Below are 24,671 nucleotides of genomic sequence, written 5' to 3'. Positions count from 1 at the left end.
GTGTTTACTCCTACAGTCATTTCTTTAGTATCCTGAGTGGTGATCAGGTCTTTTCTTTCTCCCCATTTTTCTCCTGTGACAGAGCCTATAGCATTTAAGTTTATTTTTTTTTCCTTTCTTTTATCATGATATAGCTCTACAAAATGAGGAAATGTCATGACAACCAAACTTAAATACTAGCTCCTAAAACTAATTCTGAGTTGCACCGGTGACCTATTGAAAAACTTCCTTGTTGGTACCAGTAGGGTCTCCCTAGATAAGCGGTCAACAATTTTTTTCTGTAAAGGACCAAATAGTAAACATCTTAGGGTTTGCAGATCATATCTCTACCATGTAGTTCAACAGCAGCCAGCAATGATCTGTAAAGGAGTGGGCGTGACTGTGGGAATGGGCATCTTTCTGGCTGGATTTAGCCACTGTTTGCCAGCCCCTACCCTAGATGGAAAACCAAGTATACTGACTGTAATAGAACAGGGATGCTCAGCTCTGTTGAAAAATATGTACTGGTTGCTGGGCACTTACCATTGAGACTCAAATAAAATATGCAATGAATAAATGGTGAATAGATTGCTTCAGGTTCCCTCCACCCTCTTCTTGGGAATACCTGGTGTTCAAACAGCCACATACCACCCTGTCAGCTGTTAAGGTTGGGGCCAGAGATAGAATGGCCTTTGTCTCTCGTGAGTAGAGGAAAAAGGGGTTGCTTTGAAACTTGACGCCATTCCATAAATTCCTCCTTTTCCACTCTGCCTCTTAATTTTTGCTGCGAATTACATTACAGAGTTACAAAATTCATGCCAACATCAGAAATTAGAGATATATTATTTATAACACTCTTCCTTGGGAGAGCAGTGAACAGCTGCCATTCTTACTCTGCTCTTACTCCTCCCACTTCTGCTTAACTCACCTGAGATTTTGTGAAGGATGACCACCATGATGGGTTTCCCATATTCTCCACCTCAATGAAACTGCACCTTTAAGGGGCAGTGACTGGGGAGCCCAGGAAAGAAGCCAGCATCTGAACATGGAATGACAATTTGCTTTGCTATTTGCTTTGCTTCTTTCCCTAATGACATTTGTTTCCTGATTAATTGACTCAGTGGAAAGGAAGACTCTGGGGTCCGTTCTCTCTTGTACTCTACCCCTATCATTTGGAATTGTGATGTTAAGCAAATCTTGACTTAAAATAAAGGATATAAAGTTAATTCATTTCCCTACCTTTAATCAGCCAGGATTCATTGTTACCTCATTTTCACAAGGAATAGTTAACTCATGGATCTTTGTCCTGAGTCACACAGATAGGTGTATGACCAATGATACATTCATGGATTTGAGGGATGTTGAAATAACCTTTAAGTCAGCATTGTGGACAGTGTCTCCCTTGGTGTGTCACTCATAGATAGAACACACTGGGCTACAGAGCCTTGTTCTGACGGTTTCCTTGTGATGTGCTGATGTAACTACTACTGCTGCTTCGTGCCTCATGCCCAAATCTGTGAGGCTGGAATACCTATTCTTTTCAGCCTCCTTCTTAGAGGAAGGTTGGTTTGGTGAAGACCAGAACTGAGTTCAGCAGGGTAGACACTGTTGGTCCCTCCTTTCTCCTAAACCGTGCAGCTTCCCTCCTGTCATTGTGCATGACTCCAACTGCTCAGCTTCCCTTGCACTTTTGCAGTTGTGGTGTGGTAGGGATTTTTTTGTTGTTGTTCTTTAATACTGGGAATTGAAACCAGGGTTGCTTAACTTAACCACTGAGCCACATCCCCAGCCCTTTTTATTTAGGAACACCTTCTCACTAAATTGCTGAGGATGGCTTTGAACTCATGATCCTCCTGCCTCAGCCTCCTAAACTGCTGGTATTACAAGCATGCGCCATTGCACTTGGCATTGTGTTGTAATTTAATATTAACTTTGTTTTGGTACTGGGGATGGAACCACTGAAGCACATCCCCAGCCATTTTTATTTTTTATTTTGAAACAGGGTCTTGCTAAGTTGCTGAGGCTGGCCTTGAATTTGCAATCCTCCTCCCTCATCCACCTGAGATGCTGGGATTACAGGTGTTCGCCATTACACCAACTTAATATCACTTTTTTGTCATATTCTTTTAGGCTATTTCTAACTCTAATACATTTGTCTTTAATTGTCAGTCACCAAATAATCCTCTTCAGCCCCAAGTTTGAAACTCCTTTTCATCTGGTAGTAGACATTGGTGGCTTAACTACAGCAGCTTTTTTTTTTTTTTTTTTTGATGATTTTTTTATTCATCATTCTCTTTTTTTAATGTTTGGTTAAAATCCTATAACTGAAATTATGTTCAAGGCCTTATGTTATCTTGATTGTTTTAAAAAGTAATTTTGTATAGCCTCTTCTCTAATTTATTTAGACTTAAACTCTCTTTGGGGCCTTGGGTGTTGAGTCAACCCATTTTTTTCCCCTAGGCATGTACCATTTATGATGCAACTCCCAGACTTACTCTTATTCTTACCTTCAAGAATAATTGCTATTAATTGATTCCATCTTTATTTTGTATTTTCTTTTTCATAATTAGCCATCTTATATAAAAGTAACCTCAACTACATATAGGAAATGACTGAGATAAGTCATGTCCTTTCCCATGATGTAAAGGACTAAATAAATATGAGATAGTGCTAAGATATTATGTGACTTGATATAATATTTTATTGACTATAAAATAACACAGTATTTTGAAGTTTGAAAGTTTAAGTGCATTCCTGACATGCCATCTGTATTCTGTTTTAAACTACAGCATTTAAATTAGGATCAGAGATGTCATTCTGAATTATAGTGAAAATACCAACTGATGTGAATAGATTCATGTAGACTTAGTTGGCATAAAGGATGAGTATCGCACAAGAAAGTGAACATTGGCTCCTGTCTTTGCACTTTTTACAAACCAGTGAAGAGGACATATATTTTAACGACTTAGTTTTAAATTTAAATGATAAGACTCTAGGATAGATTTTGAGGTATCTAATGGAATTTTGTTCTCGGTAGGCTCACAATTCACATGGATGAAGAACTGCGTGCTCTGGCTTTCAATACTCTGCAGGCACTAATGCTTGATTTTCCAGATTGGCGGGAGGATGTTCTTTCAGGATTTGTTTATTTTATTGTTCGTGAAGTGACTGATGTCCACCCCACGCTTCTTGATAATGCTGTAAAGATGTTGGTACAATTAATAAATCAGTGGAAACAAGCAGCCCAAATGCATAACAAAAACCAGGACTCACAGGTACCAAATTCTCTTATACTCTCCCTTTGTATATGATCAGTGGTAAATGACCAATAATGATGTCAATATAGGTTTACAATCTCAAAAATTTATATTAGTTTTACCTACTCTTAATGTGTTCTTAATTCCTTGCACTGAACTTCCCAGTAGTGGATATGTTAAATATAAAATGTTTGTGTTTCGCACCTTTTCCCACTTATTGTTATCCCTTTGATAATAATTCTATTTTAGTGAGCATAGAAAGTAGAGCTAATTCTAGCTCTCATTTAGATTGTTTCTGATATTTTCTAAACTTACACAATAAAAAATTTTGGTAGTCTTCCATTTGGATCACCTGACTATTTTATCAAAGGCACCAATCCCTGCTTCACATTTAGTGTCTGTATTCCTTAACGATAAAAGATGCTTAAATTGTTGGTTTATGATAATGTGTAAATCATAGAATCTTGGAATTTTAGAGTGGCACCACCTAAGCCAACCCAGCTTTCCAACCTTTAATGAGCATATGACTCACTGGTGGCTTAAGAATCTCTGTTGCTAACAGATTGCCAGTGATGCTGTGCTGCTGGTCCACCTTGCAGTAGGAAAAATATAAACTCCTCTCAGTTTTACACATGGGAACATTAGACTGAGAGTAGTTGTGTTTGTTCCAAGGTTATAGAGTTGTCAGTGAGTGATAGAAATTAGGTACATAATTCATATTTAGATACTTTCTTCTTCTTGCACACTATTACAGTTTTATAAATGAAATACTATTCAAATTGCTTGAGCCAAGACAGACCTATAACCCTAATTTCAGTGACTTGCTTTATTTTGTATTTATGGTTCTTTTGAAATGTCTGTACAAATGCCTTTTTAATCTTACTTTTAATTTGTATTTGTTTTTCAAGCATGGTGTAGCAAATGGAGCCTCTCATCCCCCTCCTCCAGAAAGGAGCCCGTGTTCCACTGTATTCCATGTGGTTGAAGGGTTTGCACTAGTCATCCTCTGTAGCAGTCGACCTGCCACTAGGAGATTAGCCGTCAGTGTCCTTAGAGAAATACGGGCTTTGTTTGCACTTTTGGAAATACCTAAGGTAAGATGTAGGTATTTCATTAGTTATCTAGTTACAGTACTTTAAAATCGTCCTTTTGTTATCTTTATCTCATTTCTGTTGTTACAATGTAGGTATGTTGCTTTCTAAGAAAGTCTTTTTAGGAAAGAGCATCTAAACTAACCCACTTGGCCTCAATTTCTTTCATAACAAAGAGTGCCGAAGTGAACTTTTCAGTATCTTAGCTTTGGCTACTTTTCTGAAACACTGATAATTGTTTTTAGATATATGATGTCTTTTTTTTTTTAACAGGGTGATGATGAATTAGCCATAGATGTGATGGACAGGCTGAGCCCATCCATTCTTGAGAGCTTCATACATCTCACAGGGGCTGATCAGGTAAGTAATGATTTTACACTTCTCAGTATTGTTTTGGGACTTAAGGCATACACATTCACTTATATACCTATGCATACATAAATAAATGAGTTTCCTTAATAAATATCATGCAAGCCATGAGCACTGGTGGATGCCTATAATCCCAGTGAATTGGGAGGCTGAGGAAGGAAGTTCAAAGCAACTTAGTGAGACCCTGCCTTATAATAAAAAATAAAAATAAATTGGCTGGGGATGTGGCTTAATAGTTAAGTGCTCCTGGGTTCAATCCCCAGTACCAAATATTTAAATAAACAAACAAACAAATAAATGTAATGCATTAGTAAGTATTTTTAAAGCATGTCAAGTGCTTTAAAAGACAAAATGTTTTTTAAATTGGTAACTGTTTAGCCTATGATTAGTTCTTGTCCCTATGGAAATTATTAGAATTTTACCAAGATAAAATTATTTTATTTCTAGTCTAACTAAGCTATAGTTTCTCTTAAATTTAGTGTTACTATGGACTGCTATTTGGTACTTATTATAGCATATGATATTCTAAACATAGACATCCTTGTTAAAATCATACAAAAAATGTTGAAATTCACAAATTCAATGCAAAAACTTATACTCTACTTCTTCAATGAATGTTTTTTAATTGCTTTATAAGTTTATGTGTAATGAATTAAATATTATTGTATTGTATTCTATGCCAATGCCCTGTAATTTGATAGAATGGAAAGAAACACATTTGTCAGAAACACATTACAAAGAAAACATATGAAAAGGTCGCATATCAACACTGATATAGGAATAACTGTCAGTCTCTAAATTCTTTTTCTCTTGTCTTGGAGTACATGGACAGGAGGTTCATGCACTTTCTGTAAAACACCTGACTAATAATTCATTATCAACAACCAAGAGAGATAATAATGAAGTTTAAGAAGCCTAAGTAAGAGATGATTAAAAATAACAATCAAAAAAATTTTGTTTTGATTATTAACCATGAATTATGTTAACAAAGAGTAATAGGTGACTTGCTTCTAGTGCATAAAGTAGTGCTTACTGAACGTAATGCTCTGAAAGTAAATCTTAATCTCTTCATTGAACAACTATTTAAGAACGTGCATCTCTGGAGAAAAGCCCATGTTCTTTCTGGTCTGTTCCACTCATGCATAGGTAGGGCATATCAGCATGAAAGTTAATGGCTCACTTTTTAGTTCGCTAGCAGCTTCAGTATGCCCATAAAAGTTGGCTATTCATATTTGAGTTACTTAAGTAATGGTTCAAAACCTTTTTGGTTTGTCAATCCATTGGAGAATAATGAAAGTATACAATCTCTTTCCAGAAAAATTTGTGTATGCATATGCAGTTTCATGAATTCACCATCCCCTTAAACCAACCTCAGACCTCATGTTATCCTCTATTCTAGCAACCACCAATGACCACTTAAAGCAATTCACATGGCAGAACTTTGAAAGTTATTGAAATGTGCAATAACCAATTTTTTTTTTCTCTCATAGACTACTTTGCTATATTGCCCTAGCTCAATAGATTTACAAACATTAGCAGAATGGAACTCTTCTCCTATTAGCCACCAGTTTGATGTGATTAGCCCATCGCACATATGGATATTTGCACATGTGACCCAAGGCCAAGACCCATGGATTATAAGTCTCTCCAGTTTTTTAAAGCAAGAAAACCTTCCTAAACACTGCTCAACAGCTGTGAGCTATGCTTGGATGTTTGCCTACACAAGATTGCAGTTGTTGTCCCCCCAGGTGGATATAAAGTAAGTTGTTTTCCTAGTGTAAATTTAAAAATGTATCAGCTGTCAGCTTTCATAATGCATTTGGGAAGTTGTACAAATTGGAAGTCCTATAAGTAATGTGGCCATATTATATGGATCTCTCTCTCTCCCTCTCTCATTCGTGTGTGTGTGTGTGCGTGCGCGTGTGTGTATGATATGCTATATTGATATCTTAAGGGAAAATAAAGTTGTGAAGGATGTATCTTATAGCCCCTTCCCCCTTTTCATGTATACAGGGTCACCGAATTATGTTTGTTTTCTTAATAGTACTGAGCTTGGTACATAGTATGTGTCGAACACTTTATTGATGTCTATCTTATTCCACAGAGATTCAGTACTAGTATTAAATCTTGATGCAAACTGTCTCTCCTAATATAGAGATATATGGTATATGATAGAGATTTAACTTTAGTTAAAAAAAAAAAAACTTTTGAAAACATGTTATAATTTCTACCTGTTTTTTGTCTTTTTCCTCAGTAGTCCCATCAATGCTAAGAAAGTAAATACGACCACAAGCAGTGACTCCTACATTGGCCTGTGGAGAAACTATCTAATTCTTTGCTGCAGTGCAGCAACATCCGCATCCTCTTCAACATCTGCAGGCTCTGTGAGATGTTCTCCTCCCGAGACGCTGGCGTCCACCCCTGACAGTGGCTATGGCATTGATTCCAAAGTAAGTTTTTCAGACCCACCATTGACTCTGAGTGGTACTATGAAAGGAATATTGTAAAATGTCTTTTCACAGATGGATTACTTACTTACATTGGAAATTAAAATACTTCAAGGAAATCCATATTTTTAAGATATCATACCTGTTTTCCTTCCTCTAGTCCCTAGAGTTCTCAGATTTCTCAGTGCCCAAAAAGAGTAATTTAAAAAATTAAATGCCTTTCTAAAATTGTCCTAAATTATGTAACAATACCAAATATTCAGTAAGAACAGTTATGTCGTTTTTATGGTATGACACAAAATGTGGTGTACTTAAAGAAAACTTAAGACCGAATGTCTGACTTTGACACTGATGACTATTTTAGACATAATTTTACTAACTCCTGTTCATGGATCAAGGATTTGATGGTGGACGTCAGCCTATTATATTAAATGATTATATGGTAGTGAATCTCTAATAAATTAAGAGTTCTACAAACAAGTTCTATTAAGTAACCTGCAGTAAGCCCCTGGTCAAGGCATGTAATACTTTCAGGTTGCATATACCACAGGTGAATTTTGAAGCAACATTCGTGTAGAAGTTTCATCTATCTTATGTACTTGACCTAACTTTGAATTTGAAATGTTAACTTATTTAGTTGGACTTGGCATCATTTGTGGCTGCATTTTTTCCTCAGATCATTGGCATCCCATCCCCTTCATCCTTGTTTAAGCACATAGTTCCAATGATGCGCTCTGAGAGCATGGAAATCACAGAATCCCTTGTTCTAGGTCTTGGCAGGACCAACCCCGGGGCTTTCAGGTAATTATCTTCCTATGTTTCTCTGCAGTCAAATAAGACTCAGACTAGAGGTCTGGTAGAGTTAAGCAGAATACTCATTAGGATAGTTGAGTAGCAGCCCTGACTTTTACCAGTTAACTGGCCAAGTAATAATTAACTCAGTTAATTGAGTCTTTTATTTCCTTATTTTTATTGAGCAAATTGAGGTTAACCCTATTTTCTTCACAGAATTCTTCCTCTTTTTTCCTCCTGGTGCTGGGGATTGAACCCAGGGCCTGTGCACAATAAGCACATGCTCTGCCACCGAACCACAACCCCATCCCACAGGATTGTATGGAAATAAAGCATATCCATGTATAATTTTTTTTTTTCAGTACCAGGGATTGAACTGAGGGCCTCACACATATTAAACAAGCACTCTACCACTGGGCAACAACCCCCTCCCTAAATATACTTTAAAAGTAATAAAATGCCATGTAAATCTTTAATATTTTCATACTCATTTTACTTATCTAGTAATTCTGTTAATGTATAATCTTAGTCTGGGTTAAAACTTTAGTTTTCTCTGTGTTGTTTAAAACAATGGAATCTTTCAAAGAAATATTTACATGCATATTATCCATCATTTTTTATATTTTTCATATTAATAAAGCAAATTCTTTATGTTCTGCTTTTTTATTTCCTGTGGGGCCTTGAATGTATTCTTTTCAGAATCTTGATTGGTATAGGATAGTACTGATTTTTTTTCCTCTTGAAGATGATATGTACAAGAAAATAGGCTAATAAATTTTAACATAGCTATAGTGGGAGAGCATTCAACATAAATGAAGTTTTAGAAGACTTTTAGGGAAATAAATATACTATCATGCTACTGAAAATAACTTTTATATAAAATAATTTTTATATAAGTTATCTCATTTAAAAATTTTTCAAATTCCTATAGATAGAAGCAATTTTGAAGCAAATACTTGGAATGTCTACAGTTTTCTTTATATAAATGATGAAATTGAGTATACTTTTTGTTTTCTTCTTAGACTTTAAAAAATTTCTCAATCTTATAAAATTAGCACATTATCAGTTCATAATCAAAATGTAAACAAAGAGAAATTTATCATTTTCATGAAGTTCATACCCTTTTACCCATTGGTTTAATATATAAGATTAATCATAAAGAAATAATCAGAAATGAACACTAATTAATATTAACATTGGTCAATGATCCAGTATTTGTAATAACAGAAAGACAGAATTGAATGATTCAATAATAAATGACAATTTATTGAAGTATGATAGAATATTATGAGTTCATTATGGCATGTAAAAGTAAGTATACTAGTGTTAAGAAAAAATGCTATTTTATATGTAACAGTGTTTCAAAAATTATGCAAAAAAAATTCAACAAAAATATTGATGGTAAATACCTCTCTGTAAGCTAAAATAAATGGCCTGTACTATTTTTTGTAGTTTCCAAATGTTCTATAAAATGATGTGTTATTTTATAGTAAAAATAAAAGTGTGTTTGAAGCAGTGGGGTTAGGGTTAACACTTGTTTACATCATTACATTAATATTTACATACTTGCTTGTAAGTATTCAGATTCTGTTTAGCTATTAATAGACTACATATAATTTTTTTCTAGGGAACTAATAGAGGAGTTACATCCAATAATTAAAGAGGCACTAGAAAGAAGGCCAGAGGTAAGATCTGTTACATAGTTTTCTACCATTAAATTTTTTTTCTTGGCAAACACACATTCCTCTGCTATATACTATATATTAAACCACAGGTTAGAAATTAAGGAGTAAAATATTATCTAGTATATTTTTATTTATTTGATTTCATTTTATATTTTATTTTTTGTGATACCAGAGATTGAACTCTGTGTACTCTCCCACTGTACTATACTCCCACCCCTTTTTATTTTTTTGAGTCAGGTCCTCACTAAGTTGCTTAGGCTGGTCATGAATTTAGGATTCTCCTGCCTCAGCCTCCCAAGTTGCTGGGATTACTCCTGGGTGCCATCAGACCCAACTCCAGCTTTCTCATGTATTTTTAAATTATTTTTTTTCACATACAAACTATTCATCCTACAGCTGAACATATGTAGGAACCCATTATGTAATACAAATGAGACATTGCTATAGCTTAAGTATAAGCAGGAAGCAGGGTGTAGACTGGAGTTAACTTTTTCTGTAAAGTAGCAGGTAGTAAATGTTTTCAGCTTTACCAGTCTCATGGCAGCTACTTTGTAATTTGAAACATTCATGGACTACATAAGTAATTAGGCATGGCTATCTCCCAATAAAACTTTATTTACAGTGACAGGCAGCCATGGGCTTGATTTGGCTTATGAGTCCTAGTTTGAAAATCCTGGTTCTGGAATCCCAAACACCCAAATCTGCACCAAGTTCTGTGCAACTTTTAGAAATTAGATGTCTAGTGGGGCACATGACTGTGTAAACCATAATTACAACAATTTGTTACACACTGTAATGATGTCATAGGTAAGGAGTTATGAGAGCTACAGAGAAGAGAGCCTTGGACTCTCTGCCTGCAGGTAAAGGAAAGCATTGTAGAGGTAGTGCTGATATTGGAGTGAATTTTAAAGCATGTTCCCCAGTTGACAAGCAAGGGAAAGGCATTCTAGGCAGAAAAATAGCATTCACAAATTTTACACACAAATTTGGAACTTATGCATTTTTTCTGTATGATTATTTTAAAGGGAATAATGGTTGAATATTAGACTGGATAGTATGATAGGGACTTTCTCATGAAAGACTCCGAGCTGTATCCAGTAGTCCAGTGGTTGCTATATGCCAGTGGCATCTGAGAGTTACCTGGAGAGCTTGCTCAAAATTAAACCCCTGGGCCTTTTGGATAAGAATTCCTGGAGATGGGCCCAGAAATCTTTTTTCATAAAGCACCTTATATGTATCTGATGTTCGGAAATCTCTGCTGTTAATGTTGGAGGTCCCCTGACCAAAAAAAAAAAAAAAAAAAAAACAGGTGACAACAGCTATTCTATTATTAGATTTTGAAACATCATCAGTAATTCCTCCCTCCCTCCCATCTTTACTTACACCCTGTATAGAGTATGGATATTATCCCCACTTTTTCACTGATAAGGTTTTTGTATCAGAATGATAATTTTGTTTACAATATGTGACAATTTATGTGAGGGAAATGGAATTGGAACATTTCTGAGTTTAGGGGAAAAGAGTCCTGATGTTAAGTCATTAGATAAGTACAGTGGTGTTCCTTGAATGTGAGTTATGGTTTGAGAGTCTGAGCTTCAGTCTTTCTATGGAGACAAAATGAAAACAGTCCAATTAAAACTTTGCAGAATTCCTGCAGGACTGTTAAGAAGATATCCCTCTCAAAATGAATTGCTGTATACTTTAGGAAGACCCCATGGAAACAGTAAATGTAATGAATGGGTCATCAGCAAATTGGCCTGCTATAGAACACACAGAAGTGGACCAGGGACATAAAAGTGAAAGACTAAAATGTTTTTAATTGCTTTGTATTATGAAAATTACATCTTAAGGGAGATAATGATCTAGACTTGAAAATGATTCAAAAGATCTATATTTTGCTATTCTGTTATCCTGTTGGAAGCAAAATCCAATTGAAGTGTTACTGCTAGCATTAGTTCTCTTGGCTCTAGTAATACAAATTTATTTATTTTATAATGAGCAAAGACATTTTTCTTTTGTTTTATATTTACTTTTTGTAGCAAAATTAATCATTGAAAAACTTTAGAATAAAAAAATTCTCTGGGTTTACTTGAGTCCCCTTTAGGGACTTTAATTTTTCCTGCCCTTCTGTCATCTTCTTAGAGTGTCTTTATGATTCAGTGACAACAGTTTACTAATCCCTGGAATTCTTATATAATGGTTAAATCAAGAAATCACCTAAAAATAGTTAGAATTTTGTTTTCCACATCGTCACATGTCTCTTTGATGCAGCGTCTAGCAGAGTAATTATTCCGCACAAGCAGAATAATCTTGTTGAGCCCAGAATCTATCTCTGGCATTTGCGTTATTCTTCCCAAGTCACACCAGGGTTTTCTGTGTCCTTCCCTGAAGGTTTTTTTAATTAATATCTTTGTATCTGTGGAATAGAATATGAAACGGCGCAGGCGTCGAGACATTTTACGAGTACAGCTGGTACGAATATTTGAACTGCTGGCAGATGCTGGTGTCATTAGTCACAGGTCAGTATTGGATTTTGGTTTTCAAAACTTTGAAATGATTATTTCTCATGAAATATATAAAAACAGAAAAACACCTTTGCAATAACAAAACCTATCAGCATCACTGTACACATTGATTTACAAAAAGGCATCTCGTGCATTCATCAGTGGTCAAAAAATGTATTGGAAAATCTACCAGGAGAACTCTGGACAAAAATTGGTGATAATGTTTCTGTGATTTTGCTATTTGTTGGAACCTGTTTTCTAAGCAAAGGGACAACAATAGCCTTATTTTGACAGGCTTCCCTATTTTCTTACCTCATCTTAAAGATTTATTTCTTCTGGGCTTGAAAAAAATCACTTGTTAAAAAGACTAAATATTATAAGGCTTGCAAATTCATTCCAAGTAACTTTTAACTATTCTGCTGGGAAAAATTAAATCTATAAAACAATTCATAACTATGTTTTCCATCGTTTATACATTAAACCATAAAACCTTGAGTTATTGCTAAACTGAAAGTTTCTTGACACTAGATCAGCCCCTTGAGGAAAATTCCCTCAGAAGTGTATTTAAAAATAACCACTTTGGAAGGCGGTGGTACTTCCTGACTATTGAAGGAGAAGAATAACAGATCTATCCATAACCACAGAAAGGCATATGAAAAGAAATTGAAGAAATGTATTTATAATTGAACCAGATAGTAACTGGGTGTAGAATTTTTACATTAGCATTTGTCCTAATTATATTTCTTTTTTGTACGTAATGTGTTTCATATTTAGTATCAAATACTTTTGGAAATTGTTTTCAGAATAGAACTTTAATGAAAGAAATTTTAAACCCGTGCTTTAGTTTTCATTCTTAATACATGAGAAGCAAATGAGGAAAGGGGGGAAAAAAACCCAGCTAAGTTCGGAAAAGTAAAATTGAAATTTATGAGCTTGAAGCAAAAAGATATCCTAATATGTATCTGAATCTTTTCCTTTTAAGTTCCTTTTAAGGTAACAGTAGTAAATTAAGAAGCTTTACATTGAAGGTTTTTTTTTAATATGATAGCAAATAATGATTCTCTTTTGAAGAACTGCAGAATTTTGGTATTTTGAAACTACAAAAGCTATACTCACTCTTTTGAACACTTAATTTTTACACACTATTGTGTATTCTGGTTATTTTTTTTTAAGAAAGAGAAATTAATAGAGGGTTATCAATGTTGTAGATTTTATTTATTGGTTAAGGAAAAAGTTGAATTCTGGGTGTCAGAATCTTGGAATCTTAGTTCACCCAGCGGATCCCACGTGCCTGGTGCATACAATAGCAGTGAATGTTACTTAAATGAATGCATTCTTTGTTTTGGTGCAGGTTGCAGTCTACTAAATTGCTTCCCCGTTCACTAATAGGTCATGTCCCAGAATTTAAAGAACATTCATTTTATAGAAGAAAAAATATTTGGTCATGAATTCATATAATGATTGTTTATTATTGTGGACTGATATTTTTAAAATACTGCAGTAACATTGCGACTCCTTATTCTTGTTTTCATGGGTTCAGGATGTTGGTACTACTCACAACTAGCAAAAATGAAATAATAATAATAATAATAGTTTTTGCTTTTAAAATAATAAATAAGCTCGGCACAGATACATTAGACTATGTAATCCTAGTGACTCAGAAGGCTGAGGCTGGGGGATTGCAAATTCAAGTTCTCCTCAGCAAGTTAGGGAGACATTATCTTAAAATAAAAAATAAAGTCTGGGGAGGAAGTTCAGTGGTAAAGTGCCCCTGGGTTCAGTACCTAGTACCATCATAAATGACTGAATGAATGAATGAGTAATTTGTATTAGAAATACTTTTCAAGGAAAGCTGACCTTAATAAACATTAATGTAAGAGCTATTACTTTATATAGAACTTATCATTTACTAGGTCATTTTATTAGTGACCCATTTATATTCTTACTAAAACACTCTGGAGTAGATATGATATACATGTGTAATAACTGATAGAGCAAGGCAGTTTAAGACTTTTGACTTTAACCACTAGTCCTCCAACCAGTCCACAGTTTCCAGACTTGGATCCCTTGACTCAAAGAGAATCTCATTGCAGAGATTCTTGAGGCAACTCCATAGATCTAAAAAGATGTGAAACTCAGTACTCTATTCCACTCTTATTTGAATTCTCTTTAGATTTTGCATTCTCTGTAATAATCTATCCCAGAAGATTGTGGGGAGTAAGTACCTAGTTGATATTTGACTATGTCAGAGGTATAATATGAATATGCATGGATATTATACATATACATAAAACTAGTCTTTCCTCTTTCTATTTTTCTACACTCATCCTCTCCCTCCCATTAGCTTCCTTATCGCCTTATCAAAAAGCTCTATATGTTAATAAATACAGATAGCATTTAGCACTTATAATAGTGAATTAAAGTTAGATATGGAATTGAATAATACAAATTGAAATAGCAGTTCTTTGATTATAAACTACCATCTATTTATGTATATTAAGTAAATCAAAATCATATTCATTAAATTTTATACTGCCATGACCATGAAAAGTTTAATATGTATTATTCTAATTTTGATTGCTAGGGATTCATTTTGAGTTATGTAATGGACTCACATTTTGATTATCATTTATTTTCTTCAATATTTTCAGTGCAAGTGGTGGCCTTGATAATGAAACACATTTCCTCAACAACACTTTATTGGAGTATGTAGATTTAACCAGACAACTCCTGGAAGCAGAAAATGAAAAAGACTCTGACACACTGAAGGATATACGATGCCATTTTAGTGCCTTAGTGGCGAATATCATTCAGAATGTTCCAGGTATTGCTTTTAGTTTCTTAAAGCATTACTGAGTATTAGGAGACCATAATTCATTCTCTTCCCTTGAGGTTTTATAATCAAGTTGAAAAGCAACTTGTAAAAGTACTGGAAAAATGACAGCATAACATGGATGGCAAGAAATCATTTTATTTTTAAATTAGTACCAGTTGATCAGAAATCAAAGAAGCAACCCAGCATAGATTATTCTGGTCAAGACACAGAAACGAAATTCTGAAGAAATCAATTAGAATAAGCTGTATGGACAAATTTGTTCTAGATGCAGTGAACAAAGGAGTATAATGCTTCAAATGATAATTTTAAATAATATTAACAAGATTGTTTTGAATAATGGGAGAAGAGAATTATTAATGTGAATATGACAAGGACACAGCAATACTGTCTGTTATGGAGCAAGCGCCAAGATGTGCTTTGGAGTTTGATTTACACAATTGCATTTTTTAAAAAATTTATTATTTAATTTTTCTAATTAGTTATACATGACAGCAGAATGCATTTTGATTCATAGTACACAATTCATTTCTCTGATTGTATACCAAGTAGTATCACACCATTTGTGTCTTCATACCTGTACCTAGGGTAATGATGTCTGTCTCATTCCACCAACTTTCCTACCCCCATGCTCCATTCCTTCTCCCCTCCATTCCCTTTGCCCTATCCAAAGTTCTTGCATTCCTTCCATGCCCCCTGCCGCCTACCACCCACTGCCATTGTAGATCAGCATCCACTTATCAGAGAGAACATTTGGCCTTTATTTTGGGGGGGATTGGCTTACTTCACTTAGTGTGATATTCTCCAGCTCCATCCATTTACCTGCAAATGCCATGATTTTATTCTCTTTTAATGCTGAGTAATAGTCTATTGTGTATATATACCACAGTTTCATTATCCATTTATCTATTGACAGGCATCTAGGTTGGCTCCACAGTTTAGCTAATGTGAATTGTGCTGCTATAAACACTAATGTGGCTGCATCACTGTAGTATTCTGTTTTAAGTCCTTTGGGTGTAGACCAAGAAGTGGGATAGCTGGGTCAAATAGTGGTTCCATTCCAGGTTTTCTAAGGAATCTCCATACTGCTTTCCAATTGGTTGCACCAATTTTCAGTCCCACCAGGAATGTAAGAGTGTGCCTTTTCCCCCACATCTCACCAACACTTATTGTTGCTTGTGTTCTTGATAGCTGCCATTCTGTCTAGAGTGAGATGAAATCTTAAGAGTAGTTTTAATTTGCATTTCTCTAATTGCTAGAGATGTTGAACATTTTTTTCATATATTTGTTGATTTTATATCTCTTTCTGAGAAGTGTCTGTTCAGTTCCTCAGCCCATTTATTGATTGGGTTATTTGAGTTTTGGGGGTATTAAATTTTTTGAGTTCAATATATATCATGGAGATTAGTGCTCTATCTGATCACAATTGCATTTTTAAAAGTCATAAATTCTTTGCAAATGTAAGACACAAAAATGTGACTATAATTCTTCTGTATTACAGCATAAATAGACCTCTTATCTCTCAAAAATTAAGGTTATTTTGTTATTTTAATGGTATATGCCAGCAGCTGGCTTTTAAAGAGCATGGGCTATATTTTATAACAGGGTCACTTAAGCACACAGTTGGGTATGTTAATTTCAAGTGAAGGAGCCCTATTTTGATCTTTGGAAGGAAAATAATGCTGTTGAGTGGAAAAGAGCATTTTTCTTCGAATTTTCCATCCCAAAGTTCACTGATATAAAGGTCTGATTTAGCTTATTACTGTGCACTTTTCCACAACCTCCCCCTTAGTTTATGGAGATACTGTTGAAGTTCTTCAACAAGGATTGATGCAGAGAACTCATGGGATAGAACATCAAAGTGGAAAAGATCATCTAATGCATTCACTTTCAAATGATGCCCTTGGCTCTTTGGATGCCATCAGCAGGAGGCAGCAGAATGGATTTGGATGCTGAGCCTCACACCTCACTTCACCCAGATTAGCTCCTCTGTTATCTGTTTTGTATGTTAAGATTCCGTGTAAGGTTCCTTTTCAAAGTCAACTTTTCTGCTTGGAAAAAAAAATAGAAAGTTTAAAATAACGTTTTAATCCAAAGCCCTCCCAGTTAACCAGGATCCTGGGGTGTATTTGTGTTAACATCTTGGCCTGGGGAGGAGCAGGTCCTGACTCCCTGTTCCATGCCAGTCTCCCTGTGCCATTCTGCCTGCTGTGACAGTTTCTGTGACTTGGATTTGTATAACTGACTTCTGTTACTGTGAAGGTTTAGGGCAAGTTTAAATGAAAACTTGCTTTTTGTTTTACAGCCTCTCATACTCAATAGTGACTTGCCATGTATGTTAAAGTAAAAAGATATGGAAATAAATTTTTCCTTCTATGTTTTTATTTACAGTGCACCAGAGAAGAAGTATTTTTCCTCAGCAGAGCCTTCGTCACAGTCTGTTTATGCTGTTCAGTCACTGGGCAGGTCCTTTTAGCATCATGTTTACACCCTTGGACAGATACAGTGATAGGAATATGCAAATTAATAGACATCAATACTGTGCATTAAAGGTATTTACTTAGAACCTGAATTCCTTTTTTCTTAAGAACAGAGTTAAATATTTTCATGTGTCTCTATCTTATAAATGGGGTAAGGATTTCTTCAGAGTGCCTGAGAATATTGCAATACATGTTTGTCTGCCATATGGAAATACTTAAACCATACCTTTATTTAAATACATAAAATACAATGCAAAAAAGTTTCAGACTCTATCAAAACGTAAATCAACATTTATTTAAAGAACTGAATACTACTTCCAAGTACTTAAGTCTTTTAATCTTCTCTTCCAGTCTAATTTGGTAGGATGATATTACTCATAATTAATTTCTTAGTTTAAAAAAATACTATTATGCTTTTCTTTGCAACAACAAAAAAAGATCTTGTGGCTAGATAAACATGAGTAAAAGTATCTTGCCTCTTCTCATTAAGCAACCAACATTGACCCTCTTAAAATCTTTAAATGTAATTCTGATATTATTGTTTGAAGGCTATGTCTGCTGTACTATGTTGTGGCCCTGTTGCAGATAATGTAGGACTTTCATCAGATGGCTATTTGTACAAATGGCTGGATAACATTTTGGACTCTCTGGACAAAAAGGTAATTAGGATAATTCCCTTAAAATTTCATAATGAATTGTCTTTCGGAATTAAAATATGGCCCTCTGAAAATTAGTCATCTTTTAATAAAGATAGGACGGAACTATAGGTAAAAATTATATTATGTAAAATTAAATAGATTATTGTAATCTAAGGAAATTCCAATTTGTATTTATCACTCTATGGAGTAACTTTAATTTCACTTTCATATTATAGGATTAATATAGCAGTGTGTATATATCTCTCATAGGGTTCTGAGTCTATAAAGTACTGATCTAGAAATCATTGAGCTCCATGGAAGAAAGAGGTTATTTGCTATGTTTAATTTCCTTTTTTTGCCCAATCTTCAATTAATCACTTTCTTGCCTTCCTTAGTCTCATATTTTATACAAACAGTATAAAACAGACAATTTTCTTTTGCAATCAAAATTTTAATAACAAAGATACTATTTTTAACATGGTCGAATATACTTGACTAGGTTCCAGATTTTTTAAAAATAGATCTAGCTCAATAGTACAATCATACAGCTTTGTACAGAGCATTCTATATATCAACAGAAAATATATTTGAGCACAAAAATAAAAAATGTTTAAAGAGAACCTCAGCAGCATTTTGTTTCTGCAAAACAGAATATCTCATATTGATGAAATATCTACAGGTGCTTTTCCTTTACAAAAACACATATTCCTTTATAAATACACAGACTGAGTCATTAACGATGACCTAGTAATTGTTTCCCTTCAACCTCAATGGTTTATAAGCTATATCTTACAACCATATAAAGGCTTTTATTTGTATTAAGGTGTTACCACTTTTGAAATAAAGCTTAAAATATTTTATATTTCAAAGTAAAATTAGCAACATAACTGGACAGTATATTGTGTGATAGCTTTATTTATTTATTGTGAGATCTACTCCAATATAAATGGGTGATCGCTGCTGTGTTGCCAGAGAGACTGCAGAATTTAAAATAGGACTTGTGTTTTTTCCCCTCAGAATAATTTTTTTTCTATTGAGTTATCACAAAAATAAGAATATAGCTTGATAAAAATAATCGGAGGTTAACAACTCATTTTTCTGAAAGCACTTGTCATCATTCATGTTCATCAACTGCCTTCGGGGCTCTCAAAAGAGAGACTTACACTAAGAATCTTGTGTAAGAGAATCCCAGGCCAAGTGTAATTTATTCATATTGTCATCATTTTGGCTGAGTAAAGGATGAGAGGGAATTGAACAAAACAAGACAGAGTTTTGTGATTAAATGTAATAAATGTATGCACTATTCTGATTTACTAAAAATGTAGAGAAATATAGCCAGACATAGTGGCACATGCCTTGTAATCCCAGTGACTTGGAGACGCTAAGGCAAGAGGATCACAGTTTGAGGGCCATCCTTGCAACTTAGCAAGGTCCTAAGCAACTTTGCAAGACCCTGTCTCAAAATTAAAAATTAAAAAAGGCTAGGGAGGCTGTGGATGTAGCTTGGTGGTAAAATGTTCCTGGGTTCAATCCTTAGTACCAAAAAATATTTTTCAAAAGGTAGGAAAAATAGGAAATTAAATATAAATAACTTTCCCCCTCCCTGGCAATTTTGTGACCTTATTTCAGGTTCATCAGTTGGGCTGTGAAGCAGTCACGTTGTTGCTGGAGCTGAACCCTGATCAGAGCAACCTGATGTACTGGGCTGTGGATCGATGCTACACAGGTTCCAAGAGGGTGGCAGCTGGCTGCTTTAAAGCCATCGCGAATGTCTTCCAGAACAGGTACTATAGACACTGTCTCATGCTAAGTTTTTTTTTGTTTGTTTGTTGTTTAAGAAAATTTTGAATTTCTTTTTTTTAAACTCCAGTGGAATTTCTTTTTTTAAACTTAACCGATAAGGATAATGGTCACCATGAATCTGTTGTACCTACTCCCTTACAATCCTCCACCCCCCAACTTAGAAGTTCATACAACTTTGCCTTTTGTACATCCTCTTTATCCACTGCAGCAAAAGACTTCAAACCTTGTTATTTACCTAACATGTGAAATTTATCTCTAGGGATTATCAGTGTGACACAGTGATGCTCCTAAATCTGATACTGTTTAAAGCAGCTGATTCTTCTAGAAGTATCTATGAAGTTGCTATGCAACTGTTACAGGTTTGTAAACAGTTGTTAATTAAATTTTTTTTCACTCAGGATTTAGTGAAGCCTAATAATTTATTCTTGCCATTAAAGCATACTAATACCAATATTTAGCTTTATTTTTAATAGTGAAGTGTGATAGCAAGTTCTGATTAGAAATAGATATAAAGATCATATAGATATTTAGATCTACAAATAATATAAACTATTTAGAACTGTATTATTGAAAGATATTAGTGTGTATCTGAAGATACAAATGTTGATTGAAACTATTTAGTAGTCAAGAATAATGTGAACAATTAGCTATTGTGATATCCTCATAGAACCTTCCTTTATTAAACTGAGTATATATCATTATTATAGGGTATTTAACTAATTGATAGTAGGGCAAAGTTCTTTGATCTTAACCATGGGCTGAAAATAGGATTGAGTAAATTCTGGTTTTCTTTTTCCCCCTGATGCTTTCATGTAGTACTGATGCTGGTAGGACCATCTTAGGAATTATAATTAATGCCTTAATTAATTAAGAGGAAAGTTAACAGTATAGCTCTTCACATAGTATAATGACAAAAGGAGTTCTATATGTCATATTTAATCTGTGATTAACCAAGATCTGTTTAAAGCATGTTTTTCCATTTACACTTATTTTGTACAACTAGATTTTGGACTGGAAAAGTGGTAAATATTTTTCAAGTAATTGTCCACAAAGTTGCTGAAGTTATTTCTAGACTACTAACCCACATCATTACAATTAAACCAAGGAAGGTAAATCCCTTTAAACAGCTTTTGCCTGTTTGCACACATCCTGACATTAGAAATGAACATACTTTATCATATATATATATATATAACCATGTAATTTTTAAACTGAAATATTTCTTGGGAGTTGTTCTTTTAAATATAATCGAACTTTAGAGGACCCATAAAATATTGACTTCAGCTGATGAATTTGTATTCTTGTAGATTCTGGAACCCAAGATGTTTCGCTATGCTCACAAATTGGAGGTTCAGAGAACAGATGGAGTACTCAGCCAGCTGTCTCCCCTGCCACATCTGTATTCTGTTTCATATTATCAGTTGTCCGAGGAATTAGCAAGGGCATATCCTGAGCTCACTCTTGCCATATTCTCAGGTATGATCAGTGAACTGGTTAGTTATTTTTCTGCAGTCATTTTTTAAAAGCTATTCAAAATTTTTAAATAGATTACATTTGACACCAAATGGGTGCAAACATTGCCATCCTCCCACAGCATTCATCTCATCAGTGGGTGGAGTTTGTTTCCCATTCATAGTTGACCTGAGGGGAATGGCCCTCACATTGGGTTCTGAAAAGCAGCCTACCTGTTGGTTTGCACTGGTAGATGGCAGTGGGATCATGCCCCTTCCTTTCTCACAACTCCCAAATCCCTGCCAGCACTTAAACATGGACATGACTAGCCATCAAGGAATGGCCTCCTCAACACCATTTCTGCTGTTGCTGGTCCTCTGACAGAGATCCTGCGCAGAGAACAGTCATCTAGTTGAGTCTCTGAAAGCCCATGGTGGGGAGCATGTCCTGGCCCAGGTGTAGACCACACCCCAGCTCAGTCTGCATGTCACAGCTTGTCTCCCTGGGTTCTGCCTTCAGATGCTCTTGTCCTTGGCATCTGCTAATTTTAACTCCTTTGTTTAGAGAGATTTTTCTCAAGAGATACAGATATCAACTGTACCCACTTTAAAGTGTGAGGGCCCTCCTCCTCTCTGTCCCCAGGACCAGTGAAGTGCACTTTAAATATCATCAGCTCCTGGCTCTTTGCATCCTCTCTCCTCCTTCACGCCACTCCTCTCCCCTCCCACACCCTGTGCCTGGCCATTTTGATATCTGACATTCCCATGTTCTCAGCCCTTGCAGCTGCCTGGGACTTCTCAGATGGCCTTCAGACTCCATTAGTGTCAGCTTCCTCTCTGTAAATCCACCAGACACCTTCCATCTGCAGTGTCTTAGACCTAACTTCTGGTCTTCTGCAGCCACTGATGTCAGCTCTCCTGTATTTCTTTCAATTGTGGGCTCTCTTGATTTCTAGAAACTTAATATTTCCTGTTTTCTCTTCTACCATGGACTATTTCTTTTGTCACTTTTGGTGGACTCTTTCCTTCTACCCATATAAACATTAGTGTTCCCAGGGCTCCAAGCTGGGCTGCCTCCTCACCTCATCCCAACTCCCTGAAGGAGGTCTGGCCACTGCCATGGCCCTAGCTCCCACAGTGAGTGTCCTTGGTCAGGATTTTTTCATTCAACTACTTTCTGAGCTCCAGAAATGACCTTCCATACTACAGGTAATGAATAAGATTCTGTACTAATCGAAGGTATTTTTATAAATGATAGACTGCAGTATGACCATATGCCAAGACTAAAGCCAGGTATGGTGGTACATGCCTGTAGTCTCACCTACTTGGGAGGCTCAGACAAGAGGAGGAACCAGCCCAGGAGTTGCCAAGTCACCTTGGCAACATAGTGAGACCCTATCTTAAAGAGAAAGGGGTTGGGGGGAGGGGGGGGAAGATTCGCCATTCATTGACATTACTTTAGATTTGCACAGTTGCCCCATGAGGCAACTATTGTGTTACCCTCTTTTTACAGAATAAGAAATTGAGGATAAGAGGTTCATTGGCCCTAGGTCCAGGGGTAGGTGCAGTGGAACTGGGTCATGCTATCCAGAGTCAAGTTCATACCCACTCCTCTTCCATATTCACTCTTCCTGATGAGTAAATAAATAGAAGGGGCAGAGGAGAAAGATTTTTATTTAGTCATCTGCAGAAACTAAATAGCAAATCAGGGCTCGTGGGCTTTGGAATCGACCTGTGTTTGACTCCTCTGCCACTAGATAATAGTCTGACTCTGCCAAGTTAATGAGTCTGTGCCCCCATCACAGCTTTGTTGTGTTAGAAGAAAGGAATATAAAAGTAATGCACCTAAGTAGAACCAGTAAGTGAGGTTCTTAATGAGTCCTTTTAAAGTAATCCATGTATGTAGACTTTTTATCTGGCCATTACATTTATCCATTTGTTTTTTTAAATGTCATCTTAATCATGTTCAGTGTACAGCTCAGTAGTGTTAAGACCATGCACATTTTGTGAAGCACATCTGTAGAACTCTTTCCTCTTGCAGAAACAGAACTCTCTAGAGCCACTGCACAGCAGTCCCTCCTTTCCCTCTCTTCTCAACCCCTAGTAGTCACCATTCTACTTAGCATTTTTATGAATTTAACTATTTTAGATATATCAGTAGAATCAAACAATATTTTTAAGTTTGTAGCTTGTTTCACTTACCATAATGTTTTCAGGTTCAGCCACATTATAGCATGTGACAGGATTTTCTTCTTTTAGGTTGTATAGTATTCCACTTTGTGTATATCATATTGCTTATCCATTCATTCACCTATTGGCTCTTGGTTTGCTTCCCCTCTTGTCTGTTGTGAGTAGACTTCTGTGAATATATTCTGCAAATATCAGTTTGAGTCTCTGCTTTCAGTTCTTTTGGATATGTACTCAGAAGTAGGATTCTCTATGCTGCTTTCCATAAAGTATGCACTATTTTACGGACCCACCAACAGTGTACAGACATTTATTTTAACTGCCAAAAGTATTTTATATATAAAGCAAGTGTCTGGTTTGTGTCAGCTGTTAGTTTTATGACATCATTGAAATGAAATTTATTCAAAGGAGAATTACTCATATAATAAAATCTGGCTTCCTAAGCCCAGCATGGTGGTACATGCCTGTAATCTCAGCAGCTTGGGAGGCTGAGACAGGAGAAATGCCAGTTTAAAGCCAGCCTCAGCAACGGCGAGGTGCTAAGCAATTCGGTGAGATCCTGTCTCTAACTAAAACACAAAATAGGGCTGGGGATGTGGCTCAGTGGCCAAGCGCCCCTGGGTTCAATCCCTGGTACTAAAAAAAAAAAAAAATCTGGCTTCCTAGTTTTTAAGTGGATGTTAAAATTAATTATAGGTTAAAGGAAACTGAAATTACATCAGTTCTCGCTTTTGGTTTGCTTTTAATTAGAGATAAGCCAGAGGATTCAGACAGCTCACCCTGCTGGGCGGCAGGTGATGTTGCACTATCTCTTACCGTGGGTGAACAACATCGAGTTAGTGGATTTAAAACCCCTGCCCACAGCAAGGCGACATGATGAAGATGAAGATGATTCATTAAAAGACCGAGAAATTATGGTGACCAGCAGGCGCTGGTTACGGGGAGAAGGCTGGGGATCCCCACAAGCCACTGCGATGGTTTTGAACAATCTGATGTACATGACAGCAAAGGTAAGGTGGGTTTTGTATTTGCAGTTGCTGCACAGGTGACCACTGGGAAGAGGAAGCATGGTTACAGACAGATGCAGAGACTAGACCATCTGATAACCACACAGAGTGCATTGTGAATCCTCCTCTTTAAAAAAAAAAACTTCTC

The 24,671-nt window shown here is 35.7% G+C and overlaps 1 protein-coding gene across 9 annotated transcripts in view; it reads left to right on the top strand.

Annotated features, from left to right (window-relative positions):
• FRYL (FRY like transcription coactivator) overlaps positions 1 to 24,671 on the top strand; it is a 247,605-nt gene that overhangs the window by 165,392 nt on the left and 57,542 nt on the right. For all 9 annotated transcript variants that reach the window (XM_081303036.1, XM_081303038.1, XM_081303041.1 and 6 more), the window contains 15 exons: positions 3,017 to 3,254; positions 4,145 to 4,330; positions 4,601 to 4,687; positions 6,187 to 6,455; positions 6,951 to 7,146; positions 7,820 to 7,944; positions 9,563 to 9,620; positions 12,048 to 12,139; positions 14,776 to 14,948; positions 17,349 to 17,509; positions 17,986 to 18,096; positions 19,705 to 19,859; positions 20,138 to 20,237; positions 21,186 to 21,354; positions 24,267 to 24,526. In XM_081303036.1, the coding sequence (XP_081159162.1) occupies positions 3,017 to 3,254; positions 4,145 to 4,330; positions 4,601 to 4,687; positions 6,187 to 6,455; positions 6,951 to 7,146; positions 7,820 to 7,944; positions 9,563 to 9,620; positions 12,048 to 12,139; positions 14,776 to 14,948; positions 17,349 to 17,509; positions 17,986 to 18,096; positions 19,705 to 19,859; positions 20,138 to 20,237; positions 21,186 to 21,354; positions 24,267 to 24,526 (2,380 nt within the window). The remainder of the gene's footprint in view (positions 1 to 3,016; positions 3,255 to 4,144; positions 4,331 to 4,600; positions 4,688 to 6,186; positions 6,456 to 6,950; positions 7,147 to 7,819; positions 7,945 to 9,562; positions 9,621 to 12,047; positions 12,140 to 14,775; positions 14,949 to 17,348; positions 17,510 to 17,985; positions 18,097 to 19,704; positions 19,860 to 20,137; positions 20,238 to 21,185; positions 21,355 to 24,266; positions 24,527 to 24,671) is intronic.

The sequence above is a fragment of the Spermophilus citellus genome (assembly GCF_964194105.1).
Source record: "Spermophilus citellus genome assembly, chromosome: 8".
Classification (NCBI taxonomy): Eukaryota; Metazoa; Chordata; class Mammalia; order Rodentia; family Sciuridae; genus Spermophilus; species Spermophilus citellus.
This window is presented reverse-complemented; position numbering and strand designations above follow the sequence as displayed.